Genomic DNA, 25,417 nt, shown 5'->3' with positions numbered 1-25,417 from the left:
CTCTCCTCCCCAACATTATCACGCTGCCAGAAAAGCATTCATTAGGAACCAACAAAATGGCTCCCTGGCCCAGCACCTTCTCCACCCTCCCTACCCTCCAAGAGAAGTAGAAGCTACCTTCACACCCAAGATAATCCATCCCCCCCTAAGGTTTTGGCAGCCAACTTTACTCCTCCCTCTGAAGCCAAAAGCCATCTCAAAGTAAGGCGAAGGGAAAGGAAAAGTACCAATCCCCCACAGCAACATCAAAGCCTTAACCTAATCCCTAAGGCCAGCAATTCCCTCCCTGGGGGATCCCAGGCATGAGGACAGGCTCACCTAAGCAAACACTGGTCCAGTGGCAATTGCTCCTCACTTTCCAAGGTGATCAAATGGCACACTTGTCTACAAGAGAAAAAGAATAGGTAAGGGATAGAGAGGAAGAAAAAGGCACGACGGACACCAAAACAGAGAGGCTGTGCGGTTCTCTCAGGATATCCTCCCTCCCAAGAGTTTACTGTTCCACTTCTCCAAACCACTGCGGTCTGGAAGACAACCAGATGAAGGCTTACTCAGAACAAAGCAGAGCTAAGAAGACAGTACTGAGCATGGCCTCCAGAAAACGTGTAACTGAAGAGTCAAGAGGTAACCTGGTACCACTCCCCTCACCACACTGTAAAAGCTTCAGGCGCATGTCAGCTCCAGCAGATCAGGTAAAAACTGCTGTGGGGCCCTTAGTCCTTCTGGGACATGCAGGCCAAGGCCACGAACGTTGCAGCAGGGACTCACCTGTGATGCTGAAATCCGTGACACTTCTTGCCGCCCTGTGAGGTCAGATGAGGAGACGTTGGCAGGAGCTCCTCGGTGTAACCTCATGCTGACCTTCCGCTCCCTGTCCACTCTTGAGATTGCTCTGGGGGACGTGTTTCCTGCAGAGAAACGCAAGACAAGAACATCAGTCAATCGTTTCAGTTTCCAGCCAGTAACAGGGGTGGCATCCTCCCCCAGCTCTCCCACCCCACTCACCGGACTGTTGGATTCGGGAGGTGGGGGTGGAGGCCATGGGCTCGGTGACATTGCGAAGACGGTTGGCAGTGGCTCCAGCAGGCGGGCCGGGGGGCAGCGCTCGCGTGGCTGATCCCCGGAGTTGCCCCATCCTCTCTTCTCGCTCGTGCTCTCGCCGCTCCCGATCCATATCCTCGGGGTTCCGGGCTGCTCCCTGAGGAGGAGAGAAACCCCATGCAGGGCTGTCAGGCAGGAGAGACAGAAACAGCCCCAGAGAGAAAACACACAGTGCTCCATCATGTCAAGAAAGCAGAGCTCCATCACCAAAACATGTTCTCCCACCACCATCTTCCACTCCACCCAGAGAGGGCCTCATCCTCTTCCATGAAGAAAGAGGGAAGAAAGCATATGGTACTACAGCTGCTATTGCAATCCACATCTGTGTCCCACCTCCAAATATAGTTCTCTCCTGAAAAATTATCTCTACCTACCTATAGGTATAGATCTATCAACACACATGCTCCATCAGATACACTCACTAATACAACAGTAGTTATATCCCCCAGTTAGCACCACCAAACAACTCTGCCTCTTTTCACTCTACCTGGTCCCCTTTCTCAAATTGCTCACCAGAGATAAGTACAAATGACAGGCAGTTTCCAACTTTCCTCCCCATCTCCATGATACGAATCAACCCCTGCCCCTCCAGCCCAGCCCTTTCCCCAAACACACTCACAAATTTAAGCATATTCCAGTCAAAGACGTAGTCATAGGAGAAGCCTTGGCGGTGGAAGAGGTTGCGGAAGAGCTGCCGCAGATACGAGTAGTCAGGTTTGTCGTCAAACCTCAGTGAGCGGCAAAAGTTGAGGTATGTCGAGAACTCAGCTGGAGGGAGCAGAGAACAGTTGGTTGTTGAACACCATCCAACCCCCCTGGTCCCACCACAGCCTTTCAGCAGCAGTGTGCTGGACCAGGACAGCACAAATACAGAGCTGCATAACAAAACCAGAGCCTGCCGGTTGCAGTGCTTTGGCCACCAAGACCATCCCATCCATATTTTTACCAGAGGAAATGCTCATGCATCTCTCTTTCTGGCTGCTTCTCCAAGCAAGAGGTAGCAAGTCACAGAGCCTGCTCAAGGAGAGTAAGAATGCAGGCCTAAAGAACAGGTGGAGGTGAGTTTTGGGAAGCTCAGCTCAGATCAGAGGTCCTCCTAGTTCAGTAGCCTGTCTTAAGCAGTGGCCAGAAGTAGACAGCTACACAGGAGAAAGATCGGGGCAAGCATGTCTGACACTTTCATTGACATTAGCCCAGCTTCCACCTACTTTCAGCTCAGGGAACTTCCTGATCTGGATGTGGTTTCTAATTATTTAGTAACCCTCAGTGGATCTCTCTTCCACATACTTGTCCAATCTCTCCTTGAACTCCTGTAAGCTTTAAGTATCCACAACATCTTCTGGGAAGAAGTTCCACAGGTCTACTGCTGGCTGTGTGAACAACCGCATTGTTTTGTTTTGAAGCTAGCAGGAACCAGCTTTGTTTCTCTTCCAATACAATAATTAGGGCCACCAAATAATCAGCTCCCATCCAAACCTCCGGAGGCATAGCGAGAGTGTAGCCTTCTATCATTTCTCTAATCACCTCTTTTCCAGGTTCCAGCAAACTCATTGCTTGTATAGAATGTGATCACCCTTTTGGCCCTTTCCTGGACCTTTTTCTAGTTCTACCACATCCTTTCTGAAATAGTGGGATGGACCAGAGCTGCACAGTGCATGCAAGGTGCAAGTGGGCCATGGGTTTACGCACACTGTTTGGACTTTTCTTTCCTAGTAATTCCTAACACCCGATCCACTTTCCTCAGTACCCACCAAGCGCAAAGTTGATGCTTTCACAGAACCATCTATTGTAACTGCAACAGCTCATTGGTGAGTGGCACTGGTCAGCTCAGAGCCTACTACTCTGCATATGACATGAGGACCAAGCCTGCTCTCTCCTCTCACATAAATTACTCCACGTTTACCTACAAAGAACTTCATTTGCCACTTCCCTGCCTGGTTATTTCTTGGATTCAGCACAGTTGGCCCTCATCCTCATTACCTAGTAAAAACTCAGGATCGTCAGCACACCTTCTCACCTCACCACCCACCCCCCTTCCAGACTGTTTCTGAGGTCCTAAAGATCCCTCTCAGCACTCTCATGCCCTTAATAACACAAAGCTTGACTCTCCACAAAAACATGTTTCCCACTTCTGAACCAGGACTCTATCACCACCGGTCTCTTATCCTTCTCATCGCTGGTGTCAGCAGCACATCCTGGTCTGGGGGTACTAGGCATTGCCCTTCAGGACTCAATACTCCATGGAGTTTCAGCAGGAGAGCAAGCCATGCATCAGACATGACAGCCATCAAGATCAGAGCACTTACAAGGGTACCCTTTGCAGAGCACCTCAATGGGCGTTGACATCTTTTTCTCGCTGATCCTCTCGTACTTTTGGCGCTTGGTGGCAGCCTTGAGGCCCTGCCAGGGCAGCGAGCCCAGGTTGAAATACATGAGCACGTAGCCCAGGCTCTCCAGGTCATCACGGCGACTTTGTTCTGCGAGAAGTTACAAAGGGGCAAGGAGTGAGTAGCAACCAAAACTGCTTTGGCAATCACACAGCTTTGGAGGTTAACATGGAACCAAAGAAAAAAAAACCCCTCTCTCTTTGGTAGATTTCTATGGATAGACAAACTTATAAAAGACATTCCAGTACAAATTCCTGTGGGGATGTTCATACTGCAAGAGTTAAAGCACTCCTCTCCCCATACAGCCCAACCCACTTCATAAATGAATAATTACTCTGACTACCTCCTCACTTGGACAAGCCTTAATTCACACAAGAATTCAACAGCTCAAGAAGTGCTGCAGCAACACTGCCTACTTTGCTCTTCCCGGTCCCAGAGGAAGGGCACCTACACTTCTCCACCCAGAATGATACTTCACCCTGGGGCTTAGTCATGACAGAGGTAGTCACGGAAAGACAAAGCTAACAGAGGTAAGCCAACACAACCCTTTCAAACACATCTTCCAATTAACCTGCTGATACTCTTTACACAGGGCAGAAATGAGGAACCAGCAACCCCTTCTTGTGGCAAATGACTTTGTTGATAGTTTAGAGAAGCCTAACAAGTAGTACTGTGCAAAGATCTTTCCAGATTGGTGGCATTTTTCAAGCTGTGGAGGAAAAAGGCATGAATACAGAGGTATAGTTTGAACAAAAGGTTCCCCTCCAAATGGGGAATGACTGTGTAACTGGCATCACTACCAAATCTACTCAGAGCAAGGGTTGCCCTTAATATGCCATTGTAAGGGCCTGCTTTTAGACGCTTATTTACGAAACAAAGTATTGCTTCCCGAACAGAAACATTCCACGTTGAACTTGTTCTCTGGAATGGCCAAGCTATTTTAAGTTTCAAGTTAGCTCAAGATGGAGTTGATGCAGAGTCTCAGCAACTGAAAATGTTGACTGGTTAACTTGTGAAACTCCTCCCAGCTCCTCCAACATGCTTACAAATTCATCTATAAATTTTGCCAAGAAGCTCTTGCCCTTGTTCCCCTCCCAAATAAAATAAAATAAACACTTTGGAGAAAGTACTTTACATCTTGAGGAGAACAGCTTACATAGATAACAGACCGGCAAAATATGGCTTGAGGGAAAGCTCAGGGGTAGAGGAAAGGCTAAAGAGATTCGTCTATTAGATTAATTTACTACTACAGCACATTTTGCTGGATTCAGTGCCATGTCCTGGAAGATGCTGCAGATTATGTATTGGTCTGTGGGTTAATTCTCAGTATCAGTTACAGGCTACCACCTGCCCCATTCAAAGGCCAGTAGATTATTACAGCTATGCCTTACTCTGCTAGCTGAAACTGAACCCTGACGAAGGAGTAGCTGTAGCAGGTCACAGATCTAGATGTCCAGATGTACCAACACAAGCTGTGGGTCACCATGGGCCTTTCTTCCCTCCTGCATCTCTCTCATAACCTCCTAGTGTTTTTGAGAACTAGGGGGCTTGGCAAGTTAAAAATATTAGGGGAAAAAAACACACTGTGGTTACAGAAGAAAAGGAGGGTCTCATCACCCCATAACTGAGAGGAGAGAGCCTTTGGGTCAAAGCACATGAAATGCCATAAAAACACCATGTTCCAAGGCAGGAGTAGAGGAGAAAGCAGCCCTGCAGATCCCCAAAGTGTCTTACTTTCAGCATGCAGAAATAACAGCATTTTTTGACCTTGCTAACTTACTGCCTCAGGTTGCCCATTTTAAAGGGGCTAATACTTCCTAATCTTATCAGGCTGCTGCCAAAGATAACTACATGACTGGCTGGGAGATGCTTAGATGCTATGGAGGGAGCAGGGAAAAGAAACCCCCAGTTTTGCATTTGGCCTAAGGTTGGGATACATGTACTCTCAGAGGGCCGTGATTACACACTATGCATATCAAATAAATAAAACTAAACAATATTTGACAATGACCTACGTCCTGCGACAGGAGGCGTGTGGAAATGGAGTAAGAACACACATCCGGGGCCTGAAAGCACAAGAGACAAGTGTAACCTCAATCCTGCAATTTGCCAGCCCTTGACTTATCCATGCTCTAGCTTTAAAGCCTGTAACTGTGGGTTTCCTGTCTAGAGCATAGTGGTGCCCCTCAGAGGAGTAGGGAAAGGCAGGGCAGGAACCAGAGAAACCTACTGAACAAGCAAATCAGCCTTTTAGGAATAAATTAGGATCTTGCCTCTAAAATCTTGCTTGAACTCCACACTGCTTAGGGCAGACTGGACCACACACCTCCACTTGCATGAAGCACAGCACCTTTGAGCACAGCCACTGACCCCATCCAGAACAGGAGACATTCTGTGAACGTACACCTAGGCACAGTTCTAGTGATTTGGGGAAGGCTGGAATTGGAGACTTGAGGTTAGGGAGCCTGAAGTCAGTGCAGGATGCTACAAGCCCTTACCAGAGGCAGTGAGAGGGGTAACAAAACCAAACTGGGCAGCTCACTAGTACCCATTACATGCATGCAAACACAGCTAACTTTGCCTTAATGCAGCAATATGATCAAGGAAAAACAACTGCAAGCACAACACCTAATTATTAAAATGGTAAATGATAAATGCCTGATTGCGTGGCATCCCTGATGTCCAATATCTCAGGTACGTGTGTCATTGTAGTGGTCAGGTAAGTGGTCATTGTAGCCCACTTAAACAACTTCCGTGAGATTCAAATCTATGACAAGCCTGAAGTACCAACATGATGGGTCACAGTTGTCAAGCTACCTCAAAACACTGTAGCTGTCTTTCACCTGTAACCCTAACTACAAGATCCTGAATTAAACCTTGGATAATGGTGAAGAACAACAGTTCCTACATCCCATTTCTTTGTTTCATCTTCAGTTACTATTACACATTTCCAAATTATTTTTTTTTTTCCCCTGGCCTCATAAACCAACATCCTCAGGATACTAGGTAACATTAGACAGCAAAAGTGGAGTAGTTAATTAGAGTTAGAAAAAAAAGTTCACCTCTACACACCAAAGAAACATTATTTAATGTCACTACTTTCCACTTTTAGAAGCTTGACAATCATTGACTAACTCTTGCAGCATCCCTGGGATGCAGGCAAAAAAAAAAAAAAAAAAAAACTCACTTTACAGTTTGAAAAGAGAAACACAAGTGACATGAATGCACACCCAGAGCAAGTCAGTCCAGAAGCAGGATTACAGTCATGACCTGTGACACCACATCACACTTCCTCTCTCCATTTCATTTCAGCTTCTCAGCTCTCCTACAATACATGGGGGACTGCTACTTATAAGACACTCATCCTTCCCTCCCTCCCTCCCAAATCCCCTTCCAATAGAAAACATGAGGTTGCCTTCCCATGCAACCCAGCATGACCTCTCAAACCCAACCCACTCCGCAAGCAATCTCCTGCCAGTTCCCTCCCACACCCAGGGAGGTTCCCAGTCAGCCCACACCCTCACTCCTTTCCCAAAGCAGGGTCCTCAGAAGGAGCGGAGTCAGGGGTGAGTATCAGGACAGTGAGTTACCTGGGGAAGACACGCTTGGGCAAAGACAGGAGACCAAGGACTGGTTGCCTTGGACACAAGGTTCATGACAAAACTTGTTTCTTTGCAGCCTAAAGCGTCTCCTGGTTTCCCAGCACAGTGCTTCCCTCCACCATGATCCTATCCAAAGTGATGCTGTTCCCATTCAGGACTCCCTAGAAATCAGCTGTCTTCACTGGAGTCCTCCCAGCTGCAAGCAGTCTTAACTGAGCAATGTTTTCCTGACTACATACTCAGATCTGATTTTGCACATGCTGGGACTACACTTCCCCTTTCTCTCCCCACTGTATGGCAACAGCCTTTAAAACCACACAAAAATCTGGAACGGATGACAGAGGGCAGGATGAGCAGAAGAACTTTATGATCTGCACAGCCTATGCTGATGCCATCTAGGATGTGTTTGGGGAGGAACTGCCCCCCACCCCCAGCCTCCTGTTATCCAGACAGAGCCCACCAGGCTTCTTCCAAGACTGTCTCCTGGGCACCCCTGGGCATCTATTTCAGACTTCACAAGCTCCAGAGGGTGCAAGGGACTCTCATCCCCAGAGCATGTGAAAATTGACTGGAATGCGTGAACCAAAGCCTGCACAGTCCAATGACTCCCCCAACAGCAAGTCTCCAGCTGTGGAAACCCTCCCCAATCTCGCCTCCTACTTTTTCCCCCGGTCACTGGGAAAAGAATGTGTTTCCTCCAGACATCGGAATGCCCAACTCTTAGCTTGCACATTCAAATAAAGGCATTTATTCATTTGCTATTCCCGTCACACGAATACCCCAGCACCTGGTTCCTTCCCTCTCCCTAAACCACATTAATGTAACATTAAGACAGAGAATTTAGTCTCAAAAAAGTAAAAAAATTCAGAGTGACAGTTCCTATGGCAATGCTACTAACTCACAAACGTGTCTGTCATACAGCCTGTGGCAAGGTCTTGAGAAACAGGAACTCCAACTGCAACCCTGACACCCCCATCCCCTTTCCTCCGGGCAAGTCATGTAACCTTTATGCCGTTCAGGGGAACTATCTGCAATGTGGAGATAATACACCCGAGACCTGTTGCGCAGAGTAACTCGCACCCAGACTTTCCTGAAGCAAAGGGCATGAAGAGAACAACGGCTGTGCTTAGACCGATGGCATATGCAATTTGCCCTTAGATTAGTGTTCAGACATTGTTTGTTCATCCTGATACACAAGCCAAGTGCCAGTAGCAAAGGGCTAAGTTGGGGTGGGATGAATAATAAAGTCCTTCAAAAAAAAAAAACCAAAAACAAAAACAAACTACCCCACAACCAGACATTTAGCCTCTCGTGATCAGTTCAGACAAAGCAGGCACACACAAAAGAATTGACAGACATAGTAGTGAGATTATTTTGTGCATGTCTCTTTATGGCAGTTACCATGGCTGTGGAAATCTTGACTGAGAACTCAATGGAGAGTCAGTTATATATAAGCAGGTCAAGCCAAAATACAGAAGACCAACTCGGAAAGCTCTACAAGAACTATTTTTACTACGTGGAAGAGGTCAGGAGATCACAGCCCACTCTCAACACACAACACTCCCTATTTCGATATACATAAAGCATTTTCAGTCTACCATTATACAGTATTAAGCAAGGAAGACAGTGAGAAACTGCTTTATTTTCTGCAGGTCAAGCCTTGACTCCAAGATTTCTGAGAAACCATCTGCAAGAGGGGAGAATGGAAAGCTTTCCCTAGGAAGAATGAGGACATGAAATCCTGTGGAAGCTGTTAGTTTAAAAGGTTTGAGTTCCTTGCTCTGATTTTCAAATTCCCAGCTTATACATTTCAGAATAAGGTCTCCCAGAGATACAAACTGAGCTGCGACCACAGGAGCTACTTTCCTGGGTCCACAGGCAGGGCAGCTTCAGTGTTTCTGCTCTTTGGATTTGCCACCCAGTAGCAGAACCGAGTCAGCCTGCTCAGAACGCATGGTAACTAAGAAACTCTCGCACTGTGAACAAAGTTTAGCCCAAGCAGGGGAAAAAGGTCACACACCAGAGACAAGTATCTTATCAGGGAATGGAAGAAAAAACTGCAAGAGGTTTTCCCCTCTGTTCCTCACAGCAACCAGGTGTTGTGCATCAGGGGCTCATTCCCAGGACAAGAGTCTGGGTGACTTCAGGAGGTTTAAGTGCAGTGGGTACTAACCTGCACAAGGTTTTTACAAAACCTGGGATGATGGCCATCATCAGTCTAAGACCTGGCTGAACTCTCAGCACTCTCTCCTAGCCTAGTTTTATCCTCACAGTACTAGCTATAAACACTAAGGGAAGAGCCCCACCTCCCTAAAGCTGCCTCAATCTCTCTCAGAAGTGAACGGGGCAGTGTGGTTCACAGACACACGTATGTTTTGAAGGCCCATGATAGCCAATCCTCAATCACAAAACCTGGATGTCCAGGCAGTAGGAAGCCTCCTCTCATTTCTGCTTCTTTTACATTTCTAGCACATGGCTGTCCCCACCCCTCAGTGGTGGGTAACAATAGCATCACCATATTGCAGTGGGCCTGTATCCTCCAGCTCTGACAGCTACAGAGTAATCACTGATGAAGGCACTCGGGAGTCGACAAGAGAGGTTTCAATTGCACTTACCCCTAAAGGCTCAGTGCCTATGAGTGTCTCCTTTACATATCTAATCAGCCTGCAAAAATTGTGCAAGGCAGAGTTAGTAGCAGTAAAGTCAGAGAGGTCACAGCCTTGCTGCAGAAATAGGGCACCACTGTACTAAGCAGCGCACAAACACATACTAGTAGACAATTCGGGAGCTCAGAGTGCCACGAAAGGCAGGTGAGGTAACACAGGCATAACAGTTATTTACCCGCCATCTCAACACAGGTCAGCAGCAGAGCCAGGCACAGAACCCAACCCCATCCTTCTCAGGACACACTACCTCCCCTGGAAAGACCCACCAAGGGGCAACAGCAGGCTCACCGATTCCCAGGTGGGTGTTGATGGAGGCATAACGGGCTGTGCCAGTCAGATTCTTGTTTTCCCGGTAAGGGATGTGCTGGTGGGTCCGGGCATCTCGGTACTTCTTGGCCAAACCAAAATCAATGATGTATACTAGGTTCCCTTTTTTGCCGAGGCCCATAAGGAAGTTGTCTGGCTTCACATCCCGGTGGATGAAGTTCTTGGAATGAATGTACTCAATACGGCTGATCTGGAGGAGGGGAATAAATAAAGAGACAAGCGAGAAGGTAACTTATCATAACTGCATCTGTTAAAAAAATACCCTGTCCAGGACACTGGCCTGTCAGAGCAGGGAAAGGGACATTTTGCAGAGAATATCAGAGATGACAGCCAAGGAAAAAGACACCCTCTGGAGGCAAAAGAATCTGGAGATGAAGAACGGAGATGAAATTCAACCCTGCGCACCAGCCCAGTCCTCCATCTGGGGAGGTCACCATTAGCACCGCAAGGAAGGATGGGAAGCAAGTTCATACGGACTAAAACTTTGAGCTTCAGTATTGACACAAGTCAACTTTCAAACTTAGCCACGCTGGGAAAGGAGAGGGTCCAGAACAGCTGAGGGTCTTAAACCCTCAGACAGTTGAGTCGAGACAGGTAGCGATGCCAATCATTCATCACACACGCAAAAGCATCTATGCACACAATGCTAACACAGGGTGAGCAGCAGGGGAAGGAAGGAGGGATGGAGATCAAGAAAAGCCAGCAGTACCTAGGTTCCAGGCCCCCAGCTTCATGAAGAAATAGAAACCTGGCAGCCACTTGCTACTTAACAAAAAAGCCTGGGATATAGCAGTTCTTGAGCAGTGGGGATGGGAGGGGGAAAGAAAAAAAAAAAAAAAAAGAAGGGCATGGAAAAGGAGAGTAGGCACAAACACTTCAGAGGAAACTCACCATCTGGTCTGCCAGGAGCAGAACTGTCTTGAGACTAAATTTGCGGGAACAGAAGTTGAAGAGATCTTCCAGGCTGGGCCCCAAGAGCTCCATCACCATCACATTATAGTCCCCCTCTGCTCCACACCACTTAATGGAGGGGATACCCACTGGGGAAAGAGAAAGATTAAGCCCACGGAACAGAGGAAAACTGCTGCATCCCCTGCTACGAAGATCATGTGTAACACCAAACCATTTCCTTTCTAAGGCCCTCCAGAATAATTTCCTTCTTCAACCACTCCCCCGGCCCCATCCTTTCCTCCCCATCTCACCTCCTCCCTGCATCATCTTGTAGAATTTGCTTTCAATGTGGAGCTGGGGATGCTTGGTTTTGACACATTCCAGTTTGATGGCCACCTCTTCACCAGTCGCAATATTGGCTCCTGCATAGAAATGAGGGTGAAATGAAGATTGTGCAAGCTTCCACTGAAGCTAAACACTTTTAACAAGGCCTGTACAGATGCCAAAACCTTAAGATTTGCCCTGAAATTTATTCTCTGTGACAGAAATGAGATTCAGCCACTTCGACTTCATACAGAGTTTCCAGCACTGCCATTTGCACAGGCAAGCCCAGAGGAAGGCACATGAATAGGAAACCAGCTCTGATCCTGCAGCCATGCTAGAACAACAGTCCTACAATGTGTTAACTGCCTCGTTATCTCAAAAAGCGCCAGACTTTGGGAGGTCAATCCATACGTATCAGCAGTACCTAAATTGAGTGGAAGTTTTAGCTGTCCCTGATCATATACCTAGCCCCTGAACCCAAGCCAGCCCCCCAGGCAGTGATACGGAGTACCTCTTCCCAAGCAAAATTACTGGTTACCTCAGGTACATCGTTTCACCAGAGCCAATTAGTTCAGGAGAAGACATTGCTAACATTCCCAGCTACCTCTGGTTTCTCCACAGCCCTGACCTGCTCAATACAGACAATTCCCAAATCTCCAGCTTCTCCCTCTCCTGAGGGCTTTAATAATACCTTTATCTTTTGCCAACACAGAAACATTTGCTAAATTAGAAGCGTGAAGAAATAAACTGAATCCAGTACTGAATTAAGCTACTCAGACGCCTTTGTTGAAGGTATTGCTAGATAGTTTGCGATGACACAAAACCACCACCCCACGCGCTTCTTTCTGAAAAGAACTGAGCTGCCAGCCACGAAAGGCAGCACTCTGATCCCAAAGTGCACTGTCAATGGAAGAACAGGCTGGTGTTTCTCTCATGCTAGCTGAGAGGATTCCAGATGTTTCACATCATCCTAAAATGGAAAGAATGAAGATCTGTACACAGGTCACGGGAATGACACTCAAGACTTGCTTCTCTCTCTCCCCCTCACACACATAGCCAAGCCCTTGCTCATATCCAGAACTACTAAAAGTTGCACTCAAACACAAATCAGAGAGCAGCTCTGATCATAAGCAGCTTATGAACACTGTCATAAAATATACTACTCCAGAACATGCATGCCAAACATGAGCTGGAGTCAAAGGTGATGTTTTGTAGATAACCCATAGCTAGTTTTGGTAGGTCTGGCTAATTCGTGCCTCCTGATCCCTGTGATAAGACTTTCAGAGTCCACAAGGACAGCTGCAGATAGATCTCTCCATCCATGCTCTTTCACACACTGCCTCCAGGGCCAGGGACCAAAGAGAAAAAGGAAATATTCACACAACTGGATCCCATCTTCCTCTGGATCCTAAGGAGATCCATCTCCTGTTGAAGAGTTCTGGCTTGTACACAAAGTTAGCCAAGAGCTGCCTGCTAGCAAAAAGACGTCATCTAGATACTACAGCATCTGGTCGAGACAGACAAGCTGCTAGGAATTTGTAAGAGAGGAACAAAAACTATCAGGGCCTAAAGGGATTGATTTACTAAGAAAGATTAAAAGAGCTAAATATGTAACATAGACAAGAGATACAACCAAGAAGGGTGGGGAGGAAGAATAGGACATGACAACAGTCTGCAAATATTTGAAGGCTGTAAACACTAAGGAGGGAGAGGAATTATTTAGGGTGCTCTGAGGGAGGGGAAGGAGGAGCAATGGGATGAATTTAATAAGGGTTTTTACTCAAGAGCCAGGAAAAGGGAAAGGGAAAAAGCCATCCTGAGAGCTAGAGCCATTTGTCCAATGGTTACTTTCGGAAAGATGCTAACATTTTGCACTTAAAAACTACTGGCCAACAAAGCAAGTCTGTACATTCCCTTCACTCCACCACAGGACCATTCTTATGAGCAGCAGGAGTGCAAGGAGGAAAAGAGCAGGAAAAGGGGCTCAGATCACCATAAAAATGTGGCCCTGGACTACTATCTACCTTTTAAATTAGTGTTCAGTCACTGGCCCTCATTCAGCATGGAAACACCCAGGACATCCAAATAGATAAGCGTGCTTCCTTCCCTTCTCTCTTTCCCCTGCCTTTGTGAAGACTTTCCTCCAAATGCTCTGCAGCAGCTCCCTTGTCTGTTCCCTGAGGGAATTTTTCCCTCTCCTAGTCCATCTGCTGACACACAGGCAATGACAAGTCTTGCTGACTTTTGGCAGCAGTAGCATTAGCATTTTGAATGAACCCTACTCCCCGAAGTTGAACAGTGGAAAGATTAACGAGTTCACATCTCCACATTACCCTGTGTGTTTACGAAGATGACAATGCATCCATCTACTAGGCTGTCTGCAGGTGGGGAGTGTTATCTGCGAGTATGTAAAGCAAGAAAAGGGAAAGGAGGGGTAAGCATCAAGAAAACTTAGATTCTGCAAAATGTGAATATGCCATTCAAATGATCAACATGGCCTTCAGCCCCATACTCTCCATAGCCCAAACATAGGCGTTAAGTCTCTTAGGAAAAGAAGAAACAAACCTGTGGCCTGGAACAGCAAAAGTAGGACCAGTGGACCTAATGAGGAGCTATTCTTTGCTGAGGGGGTCACCAACTGAACACTTCAGTCTCGCCCCCTCCCCAAACCCCCATATGTCTTCAGGTTGCTCCCTCTACCATTTTATGGCTAGAGATCTACCCAGACTGAGATCACCACAAGCGAGGAGGGAATTCAAGGGCAGGAGTCTCTCTGATCCTTTGTTCCACGCTTTAACCACCATCTTTTTTAAAGACACAAGTACAAAAGCAACAGTTCTCCGCTCCCTCTCCAGACTGGAAAGCACCATGTTTCAGACAAACGCAGCAGAGCCTGCCTAGCTTCAGCCACTCGAGAGACGTATGTAGGATTGGGGATAATTCCTAACATCCACCCCCAGTCTCGCTCCGCTGTGGGGGCTGCACAAATTCAACTCATTCATCACAAGCCATTTGAAACGGGGCCCCGGGGACAGAGAATGTCACCGGCTAAACAGGATCTTTTCGCAGTGAAAGCCTTACTGCATGTCTGATACAATAAACACCGCCCTCCCTGCACATCGGGCAAGACAACAGGCACATCCCCCCACTCCCCCCACTGCCCGCTCCCCTCTGGCCAGCTTGGTGTGGGAAGAATGGAGGGATGGGAACAGATGGAAGAAGTCAGATAGGGCGAGAGAGAGTTAACAGGCCAGGAAACAAAGGGAAGGCACTCCCCTCCCAGCAAGGGAGGAGCCTGCCACCAGGAACTGTCCCCAGCCAGCGCAGGTCCCAGCATGCTTTGTCTGCCCCACCATCCCCAGTTCCTCTCCACCGCCAATGTCCCCTCCAGTGCATCCCAGCCCCAACGATTCCTGCCACGTCCAGCAACCCTGCCCTGCCTCTCGGCCAACACCTCTGGCAAAGCCCCTCTCCTCTGACGACCCAAAGGTCTCGGCAATTCCTCTGCAAACTGGGTTTTGCTCTTCTGAGTGAGCATTTTTAGAGGCAAATGGGGTAGCCAAGGCCCAGGGCAGCTGGATCTCATTTCCCAGCCTGCTGAGCCAACACTGGGGGAATCCCCCCATAGCACATCTATCCCCCAACGTAAAGCACAGAAGCAAGGCATTGTGCTTTAAGTACCAGCCGAGGATTAAGAGGAGTCCATCCTTTGTGTGTGCCCATGTGGAAATTCAAGTTTCCTTCTGACAGAAAACCCACAAGCAAATCCCGAAGAACACAGCACACAGCACCCATTGGTTAAAGAGAGGGTGAAGGCACTAGCATCCTGAGAGGGAGAAGCTGGGAACAAACCATATAGCCCATGCTTGCCTTCAGAGACAGTCAGGGCTTGTCTGTCTCTGCTCCATCTCCACACCATTATCAAGAGAGAGAACTGCGAGGTGAATCTGGTGCAGGAGAGAAGTCGTCATGAATGAGTCCCTCTGTCTGCAGAACAGACCGTGAGAGCATAGCATGAGCACAAGCATCTTCCAGACGCACCACCAGAGACTACATGCCTGATCCCTCCAGGCTGGGGAGTCACCCAGGCTCCAAGAAGTCTCGCTATCGCTGCTTCAAAACACGCTGGCTTGCACCTCAATGAACATCACAAGGGCTTTGATACTGCATTCAAGTAACTTGGTTGAACTCGGCAGTTGGAGGCATCCCGCTGTGCTCACCACACTAGGGCACTGAGGCTTCCTCTGTCTCTCATGTTGTTTGGTTATGGGCAAGGCGGGCACAACCCCTTCACCAGAGCCTGTGTTTTCCATGCCCCCTTTGCACAGGTAGATGACCTCTTATGTGTCGCAGAGGCCTTGCCATTCAGTACCTCCCTTCTTTCTCCACATGCTTCCCAGATGTTTTGCAAGATCCTGACAGCTTCTACTGTCCTAGAGAGGGTCTGGAAGGCTTCAAGCCTTAGCATAGGTGGAAAATGCTGTGTCTGGGCTATCACCCCTCAATCCCTAGCACCTGGGAATTGAAAGCACTGTCACTCCAGACACTGGTGGGCCACAGAGGAGTGACACACAGGAGCAGGCTGAAGTGAAGGCAGCACATGGTGGAATTGGGATCTCAGATCCATCATTTATCATCTTTGTTCGTGCTCTGGATAAAGGTGGCAACAAAGCCTGTTACTGATGATTCCCACAGGATACTTAATCAAGAGAGGCTGCCAACACCAATCAAGAAAGAATAATAAAGCAAGAGGGAACTGGAGATAAAAGCCAGAGGTAGAAAACAGAAGGTGATTTACAAACACGGGAAAAAGTAATTTGAACTAGAGGTATTCAACAAAAGGAACTCAGGGCGGGATGGGAGGATGTTGCAGAACCTAAAAGAGATCTCCTACAATACAGCTGACAGTGCACTAAGGCCAATTCTGCAACTTGATACAGTGTTGGTGATGGGGGAAGCCAAGGAGATCCAAAGCAGTCTATGCAGAGGCATCACATTACAGATGACTCAAGGGTAGCCCTTTGCTGCCCAGCACTGGAAATGCCACACCTCGAATGCTGTGTAGGCTCCAAGCTGCTCAGCAGATGGACAAACTGGGAAGAACTGAAGGAGCAGCAAGAGTGAGGAGTGGTGGATGTACTGGGAAGCAAAACAGAACTCAACTGAGCAACTTCACAGTCAAGGAGCATATGATGACCATCTGTAAGTACCCAAAGGGTGCAAACACCAAGAATGGGCATGGCAATCATTCTGCTGGCCTGCAGGACTACAGCTAAACAGGTAGTGGTGAGAACTAGATGACAGGTAAAGCCACACAAGCTCTCATGGAGGGATCGATCAGGCTACTGGGTAGTCTTGCCACTCCAGCCTCACATGGTTTGAGCCAATAAAAACATCAGCAGGCAAAGCCATAGGTAAACATATCTACACATCAGCATGTTGGCTTGGAAGAACTTCTCCCCAGGTGACCTGCTGTGGTAACAGGAAACCCAGCGTCTCATGGGCTCTCTCCATTGAGCTCCCAGCTCAGGTCATTCCAGACATTAACTCTAAATCCCATTACAGATCTAACAGATCTGGGCCCCAGGACTTTAACCAGGCCAGCCTCGCTGACCTGTTTTACATCTCCTGGTCTCAGACCCCTCTCTCACAGGTGCTGGACAACCTCTTCCATTACCAATCTTCCCAAAACTTTACTCCTTCTACCCTGAAGCAACAGCCGTCTCCTCCCTTTCCACCACCCACTCTTTACAGAGTTTATACCCACACACACCCAAGCTCAAGAAAAGGAAGCAAGAGAGCTGGAGTAGGGTGTATGACAAATATGCCCTGAATAGTCCAAATCTGAATCAGTCTGATCAAACACCACTGTATCTCCAACACCTGCAAGGCAAAACTGAGCTCATCCCACTTTCTTTGCCATCAGAAGACCAGCAGCAACTAGCAGTATTCCTTGAAGCTCTTTTTCTCTCCACCACCTCCAACTTTACATGGTGCCCACAAATATCAACAGGCAAGAAAAACAACCCCAAAACAATGACACAGTTGAGAAAAACAACTGTGCAAGTGGAAGGACAGAGACTCACACTCACCTAGGTAAATGTCTCCAAACGAACCGCTGCCAATCTTTCTGCCCAGCCGGTATTTGTTCCCCACTCGAAGCTCCATGGTTCAGTCGTGCTGAGAAAAGAAGCACAGAAAGCACAGCGTCAGAGCAGAAACAGGAAGTGAATCATGTAAGGCTACAGAAGAGACCTCGCCACTTCACCCAGAGGCTGGGTACAGTTTGTCATCTTGAAATACCTCACTTTCTACACGGCCTCTATCACCTCTCCTGATCTCCTGGATGTCCAGGGACACCATGAGCTAGAAATGCTGCAGGAACATGACCCTTTCAAGCATGTTTTCCACATTCCCATTATGGGAATGAAGAAGGATTGAATCTCTTCCTCACCATTTTGGCAGAGAATGGGAGGGGGCAGGAAATCCCTCCTAAGAAGGTTTCAGTGGGTGATCACTTCACACTACTGTTGAAGAGAGGTGGTACTGCACCTTGTAACCTACAGTACCTGGCACCAGGACAGTAGTAACCTCATGAGACACCAGAAGGGACAGGCATAATAAACCCTATGAGAAGGAGCATTCTCTGTCCCAGCCCTAGACCAGCATCTCGGTGGTGGCGAAGCACAGGACCCAAGGGCTGCAAGAGACAGACAGACTGCCAGAAGCAAGCGACTCCATCGCCCCTAGGCGGGGGCTGGCACAGGGGACAGGGAGGAGACATCTCGCTGAACTGAACCCTGCGAGGCGAGCACTGACTAGGAACACCATTTGCTTATCTCCACGCACTTCTGCTGATGGGATCACAGCCTCCTTCGGTCTACCTGAGCCTCTCTGTCTCTCTTGCCTACCCAGGTGTGCCAGCTGTTTGTTTTTAGCAGCTCAGGCCTTTCCTAATCCCTTTACCTGAGGTGATTAGCTAACCCTTTGACCTGCTATACCCCATCGACATGCCCAGGCTTAGCCTACTCACCTTCCACAGAAAACCAACTAGGTGGAAGGACCACGGCCACAGAGTTTGTCCTCCCTGCCAACCTCAACTTCTGCTACAAACATATTGGCCAAATACAGTTCCAGCAGTTCCCCCCTTAACAGCCCCTTTACCCTCACCCCTTCCATGGCCACCAACTTATTCTAGGAACCGTGGCTCTTCCTGAGACAGCCAACATGGCTCCTTTTAGAGGGATTTGCCACACTTCTAATTTATGCAATGCCACATTATTAGCATACAAAATGCAGACACAGAGCCTGTTGGGGACAGGAAAGGTGAGGAATGATTCATGTTTTCACAAGTAGGTGAGAGGAACTTTCCCTTGCTGGAGCTCAGTGGGAAGGAAGCATCACTGAAGGAAAGAAGGGAGGAATGGCCTTGTGAGACACAAGCACAAAAAAAATAATCCCAGCTACAGGATTCTGAGCATACTATAAACCCAGAGCTGCTTCTCCTGCCCCAGGAGATGGGATTACAGAAAGAGGAATGGACGGGCTGCAGAGACATACAGAGAAATAATCCTATCAAGGCATTCAGGGGACATTGTGAACCCTGAAAGTAGAGCTCCAGTCACCAGAAACCACACACAAAACACTTAGAGGTGGAGTCCCCTCACCTAGTATTTACTTATGCATGTGGGTTTCTGTGTGTCTAAAGTCTACAAAACCCCGTGGCTATTTCTGACTTTCTTACTACAAGGAATGTAGGCAGAGCCTTGGGAACCGAACCAGGAGGCAGGCGTACCTGGGTGAGGGCGCAGCAAACAGACATGATTTTTATCCGCTGCCTGCTGTTCTGTATAACCATATTAACATACATCTGACTTGCTTACACTCCTACTCCAATAAACGATCAAAGGTCTGTGTCCCCGGGAACCCGTCACACCACCATCAAGAGGACAGCTCTCAAACCTCCTTCCTTCACGGCCGTGTTTGCCCAGGCCTGCTAACCTTGAGCGCTTCCACTCGAGTCCAACTCCCAGCCACGACAAGCACAGCCAAGCAAGCTGCAGAGGCTGGGCAATAGGTCCCGGCGGGGTTCCCTCTGCACCAGGGCACAGCAGTTACTGCTCTGCAACACCACAGTCCCAAGCCTAAATTTGGTCCCACCCTTCTGGGACAGGCAGGAGCCAGGTTAAGAAGGGTTTCTCGCACAACTAGGCAGCAGCCCTTCTAGCTGATTAAGCAACAGGCTCCAAAGGGGAATCTAAAAAATGCTCCGGGGTGAGGGGGTGGAAGCGGGAAGCAGGATAATGGAGTGAAAAATCACGGTCTCGCACAGCTGTCATTTTGCCTTATCTCCCCCCCAACACACACACAAGTGTGCTTAGAAAACCTGGGTGGAGGATAGCCAGAGCGCAACAGCCTGGATTCATGGTAAGGGGAGCAGGCAGGACACACTCACACATCCCACTCCCCAACAACTGCTCCAGGAGTTCAAACATCTACCACATTTGCTTCTACTTCACACGCGTACCCCCACCATCTACAGCTTCCACCCTTATCATCTGATCTTCAAGTCTACTATTACAAGGAGAAGAAATTTTTACATATAAAATGTATAGTATTATATATGAAATGTATGTTACTCTCTATATATTATTTACACATATAAAATTCAAAAAGCCATCCCTCCCTCTCACCCCCCTCAGCAGGCTTAGCCCCCCCTGCCCTGCCACCCTTCCTGCACTCTCCAGCGTTCCCAGGGGCTGCAGGGCAATCATTTAGTTAAACCATTTAGTTTTCCATAAGGGATTAACACACATACAACCTCAAAGCAAGCATGTGCTCTTCATGAGCGTTTGCATACGTGAATATCCAACATTACACAGACACCTACAATATACTACACAGCCTCAAAAAAAAAAAATACTATCCAGCCGCCAGCACTGCTTCGCCACACACACCATTTTGCACCAATCCCCTTTTATATAATATAAAATACCCACGTACAGGCACAAAGGCCATTATATAAACACACGATAGAGTTGATCTCGCTCCTCTGTGCCAGCACCGATGGCGACCGAAGATGCAGGGACCATCTCAGGGGGGGACGGGAGCACCACCTCGGCCCCACCTGAGGGGGTCGGGAGTGAGAAGATGCCCTGGCTAGCAAAGGCCACGCAAAACCAAACCCACGGCTCCATAATGGAGGCTGCCGAGCCCAGCACCGCTCCGGTTTTCAGTGGAAGTGTGGGGGCTGCTTTGCCCATAGACCATAAAGGCTTTACATGGCTTTTGTGTGTGTGCGTGTGTGAATAAAGGAAGAGGCTGGCAAAACAATAATTTGAACTGGCTTAAAAATGGGAAAGAAAAAGAGGAAAAATTACATTTTGATTGAAATGCAAAACATCGACCCCCCCCAGACCCTTTCACACTTACAAAAAGGAGAGCAGAAATAAGATGGGGGGGAGAGAAACCGCACGTACAGAGCATTTGGACTACATTTGAGGAAGAAATAGCCACAACAGGAAAACGGGGGGGGAACAAAAAAATAATAAGAAATATGTCCCTTACACCCCCACCCCCTACAGGCAAAACACTACGCGAAGACAGCCTTACCCGGGCTGTTATTTTTCCGGGTAGGTAACAAAAAGCAGCCACCCCCGGGAACGGCGCTGAACTTCTCCTCGTCGTCGTCCCCCCCCACTCCCGGCCGCGGACCCCCGCCCCCACCGCCCCTCACCCCGCACAAAAGGGAACACCGAGCCCCCCCACACACCCCCAAACACAGACCCCCCGAAAGAGGCGATGAGGGGAGATGCGGAGGGAGACAAGGAACATCAGCGAGCGGGAAGGGTGGGGGGTTAAATCACCCGGGGGCGGCCCCCGCGGGGACCCCCGCAGCCCCCCGCCGAGAAGGGCACGGCACCCCTCCCCGCTCGCCCCGGCCCCGTCGGCAGGCAGGGCCCCGGCAGGGGGAGAAGGCGAAAAGGGGGACCCCCCCCCAAAATCCGCCGCCGCCGGAGGGGGCGACCCCCTCCCCGCACCCCCACAAAGGGGCTTTTGTCCCCCACTGCCCCCCCGGCCCGGCGCATCGCGCCCTGCCCTCCCCTCCCCCGCCCCCTCCCCCTCCCTCCGCGCACACAAAGAGCCGGAGGGGCCGCCTTTCCCCCGGGGTTTGCGCCCCAAGATGGAGGCGGGCGCCCCCCATACCCACCCTGGCGGGAAGGGGGCCGTGTGGGGCTGCTGCTCCGCCGGCTGTCAGGGGGCCAGGCGGCCGCGGCGGGAAGGATGACGGAGGATTGGGGAGGGCTGGTGGCGGCCGTGCCCGGCGCGTCCCTCCTTCGCTCGGCTCGGCTCAGCGCGGCGCGGCGCTGCCTGCCGCCTCCCGCCCGCTCGCCGTCCCCTCCAGCCGGCGTGTGCTCGGCACAGCCCGGCGCTCACCCAGTTTCCATTGAGCCCCGGAGCCAAACCCACTGATGTCACCCAGCGCAGCCCCGGCCCTCCTCCTCCTCCTCCTCCTCCTCCTCCTCCGCCCGCCGTTAAAGGCGCAACCGCCCGCCGCCGTTCCCGCTGCCCTCCCGCCCGGCCTCCCCGCTCAGACCCGGCGAGAGGGAGGCCTACCCCGCCGCACACGCGGGAGCTTGCGGGACGTTTGCCCTCAGCGGCCGCCGGGCTCCCCGCTGAAGGTTTCTCCTCAGCGGGACGCTGCGGAGGGGAGTGGGGCAACAGCCCACCCGTGGCACCCCACTGCGGTGGGGGGCAGTGGGGCAGCCCCAATATGGCGCCATTGCTGCCACAGCAAGGTCATCAGCCCTCAGCCCCGCTTGGGGATCCTCACACAAGGGCGCCGGGTCCCGTCGCGATGGCAGCGGATGCCAAGCGGGGGTCCAGGGGGAAGGCCCATGAGGCGTTGGAGCCACCCGAACCCCACAGAGAGGGTCAGGGCTCCTCGGCTCGTGCCCCCCGGGAGCGGTGGGCACCCCTTGGGTGAAGCACCTGCAAACCCACACAAATGTCGGTGCGCACGCATAAACCGTAACGCGGACGGACAGAGGTCAGCGGGGCACCCCCCAGCAGATAGGTGCAAAGCCAGGGGTACCCCCCAGACCCCGGGGTGTTTGCGGGCCAGGTGGCCACTGTGCGCTGCAGTGAGCCCCGGAGCAGCTCAGAAAGAGCCAGCTGAGTCAGGAGGAGGCAGCCAGGGTGTACTGGACCCGCATGGGAATGCAGGAGCAGAGCCCAGGCTGGGGAAGTGTTTGGGGGCTCCTGGGAGGCGGGAGGTTGGGGCTGGATGGGCAGAGGAAGAGAGAGGGCTGTTGTGGGCTCTGGGAGCAGGAGTGCGGGGGGAGGCTGGAGGCCAGCGTAGGGTGGGAGGGAAGGGAACAGCAGTAGGTCCTGTGGGGCAAGAGCCAGACGCTGCCAAGCTTCACAGGCACCAGGATGCCTCGTTAGGGAGGAGCTGCTTCGGCACAGTCATTGCAAGTCAAGAACTGCAGTTCTTGCAGTCGAGCTAAGGGTGGAGGAGATAATTGTGATGGGGGAGAGCTCAAGGGCTCCCATACCAGGCCAGCCCATAGACGCATCTAGGCCAGGACCCCCACGTCAACTTCCAAATACGCAACGTAAGCACGGTCTGTTGGCACCAAGAGGCACCACGTTGCAGCCCTGCTGGCATTGTGCGGTGCAAAAAGCAGTCGTTCCTTCAAGTCATGCCAAGATGGTGGGCCACAATGCTCTGAATCCCGCTGCCAGTCAGCGCCCACACCGAGTTGATGGACTATTGAGACCTGGGAATAGTTCCTGTGTTATGCAACCCTTTGGGAAACAGCCCTGTTTCCCTCTGTCACTGCCAGGCCAATTTTATCACAGAACTTTGTCTCCATTCTGAGAAGTTAAAATTTAATTGAGTTTTTCGTAGTAATGACATTTCCTTACACATGCTCCATTGAACCTCTGTAGTTTCACAGCTTACGTAACAGCGAACAGATGGGAAGGTAGGTAATAAAGTACGCAGCCGCTGCCGAATCCAGCCGAGGGCTTGCCCTCCTACCCTGGGTGGGTGCACATCAGCCGAGAGGGAATTTGCTGGAGCCCAACACCGCTCACAACTTTGCTGCAAGTGGCAGGCCCATACAGGCACTGAGCGAGGTGGGCTCTGCCAGAGACGGCTCCTGGAAGGATGGATCCAAATCGGATCCCAGGAGAGTCAGTGCGAGATCCTCAGCGTGGCCGGTGGGAGCAGAGTTTGGGGTGACGCTGCCTGGCAAGCGGGTGTAGGATCTGGGGGGACGGTGGCCAACGCCAGCTCTCCCCCTGTTGCTGGTTGAGGCGGCAGGAGGGAATTTGAAGAAATCCCAAATGTAGACACAGCCCTTGGGGATGAAATTGGAATGTGTGTACGGACACTTCAGCTACCTTTATTTTAATCATTTAGGGCTTAAAATAAGAACTCTTTAATTAGAAACATTCCCTTAATTGAATTGTAATCAAGCTTTTAGTGCTGTTAGCCTGGCTAACCATGTGATCTAATAACACCCACCTTCTTCTCTCCAAGCATTGCCTAGTTACACCTCTTCTTATGGAGTGATTTATGTTACGGAGCCTGGGCCAGGGGCTGCTGGTTTTGGCTATGTGTGTAGCAGCCAGAACTGTGCGGACCCTGTCTCCATCAGGACTGTCAGTGCTCCAGCAGTACAGCAGGTAACTTCTGCCCCAGTGTCTAAAAAAGGTAGGTGTTATATATAAAACACAAGCAGCAGGACCCTGACTGGAGAGAGGTTGGGGCTGGGTTGGGAAGAGAAGAAATCTGAGGGACAGGCAGAATCCATGCTCACAATCTGTGCTGGGTTATCTCCATTCCTCTCCAGTTACCAAACTGGTGTGCAGCGGTAGCCACAAGCATCTTTTCCTCTCTGCGCCCCTCTCCAAAAATGACCATTCCCTCAGGTCTAACCTTGTATGAAGCACCAGAATACAACAACAAAGGCACATTAAGATTTTGTTTAAACAACAGCACCTGGAAGGCTGTCTAACCTCCCAGACCCAGCAGTGAGCCGCAGCCATACTTGCAACCCCATGCCAGGATGAGACCCCAGGAGGCCTTGCCTCACCCCTTTTCCCTGGTTTGCCTGGGAAGGATCTTTGGGTGCAGAACATGGAAGGGAGTCGAGGCTCTAGCCAAGCCCCTTGGCTCAGCAACTGGGGGACCTGCACCCGGGACACCTCATGTCTACCTTTCACGGGGTTCAGACATGGCCAAAGCATCCCTAGACGATCCAGGAAGTGCTGCTGCTGAAGGCAAGCAGGCCGAAGATGGGCTACACAGGGTGGCTCTGCTTGCAGGCCCTTTGGCTACCATGCTGTTCTCATGGGAAGGTCCTTGGGCAGTCCCCAGTGCTCACACTGCAGTGCTGTAGAGGGAACCCACAGTGATGTGTCTTAGGCTGAGTCTTGCAGGCTAGTGTCTCCAAGGGGAATATACCTCACTGGGCATCCAGCCAGCATCACCACTGCCCACCATGTCATTCCTCGGGTAGGAAAGGAGAAGAAGGGCTAGAATTGCCCTGTTTATTCACAGTGTCACTGCTGGGTGGCCTTCCAGTGTCACCGTATATGATATTCATAGCACCTAGTAAAACTCATGGGAAAGCTGAGCTCCAGTAACCTAGCAGACCTCAGAGAAATGCCAGGTCGCGTTTGGCAGCTCTGCCTGACCCACAGTGAGCAGAATCCCATTTCGCCCACTATCCGGAGAGGGACATGCTGCTTTGAAGACCAAAGCCACTTCTTCACAGAGAGACTTGCCTGTGCTAGGAAAGTGTTGAGGAATCAGGGAAACAGCAGAGAAAACTTTAACTCTGTGCTGAGGTTCTACTTCTGCAAGGCCAGCGAAAGCAAGAAAAGCTGAGAAGTGAGAACAAACGCGTTTCCACCTGCAATTCAAGAGCAGAGGTTCCTGAGGAGGCAGGTACCTGTGGCTTGACACATCCCACAGAGCAGAACAGAGTTGTTCAAAGCATTAACTCACAGTTTATTCAGAACATGCAGCCCCCACTCAAAAAACAATGATTAATGTTCATAGGGTCTTTTTTATGAGGTACACACTCTAGCTTCTCAGTACTTC

The 25,417-nt window shown here is 50.1% G+C and overlaps 1 protein-coding gene across 1 annotated transcript; it reads right to left on the bottom strand.

Moving 5' to 3' along the window:
* Window positions 1–318: 318 nt before the first annotated feature.
* Window positions 319–21,768, bottom strand: CSNK1E (casein kinase 1 epsilon). Its single transcript, XM_075500760.1, has 10 exons — window positions 21,509–21,768; window positions 17,391–17,478; window positions 11,286–11,396; window positions 10,975–11,123; window positions 10,045–10,273; window positions 3,408–3,578; window positions 1,721–1,869; window positions 1,006–1,198; window positions 769–908; window positions 319–384 (listed from the first exon to the last, which is right to left on the bottom strand). Exons 2-10 carry the CDS (start codon window positions 17,464–17,466, stop codon window positions 352–354), a joined length of 1,251 nt encoding a protein of 416 aa, XP_075356875.1. The 5' UTR covers window positions 17,467–17,478; window positions 21,509–21,768; the 3' UTR covers window positions 319–351.
* Between the last annotated feature and the right edge of the window lie 3,649 nt (window positions 21,769–25,417).

This window comes from Mycteria americana, chromosome 1 (genome assembly GCF_035582795.1).
Source record: "Mycteria americana isolate JAX WOST 10 ecotype Jacksonville Zoo and Gardens chromosome 1, USCA_MyAme_1.0, whole genome shotgun sequence".
In the NCBI taxonomy this organism is placed as follows: domain Eukaryota; kingdom Metazoa; phylum Chordata; class Aves; order Ciconiiformes; family Ciconiidae; genus Mycteria; species Mycteria americana.
Note: the sequence above shows the minus strand (reverse complement) of the source record. Positions and strands in the feature narration are given on the sequence as shown.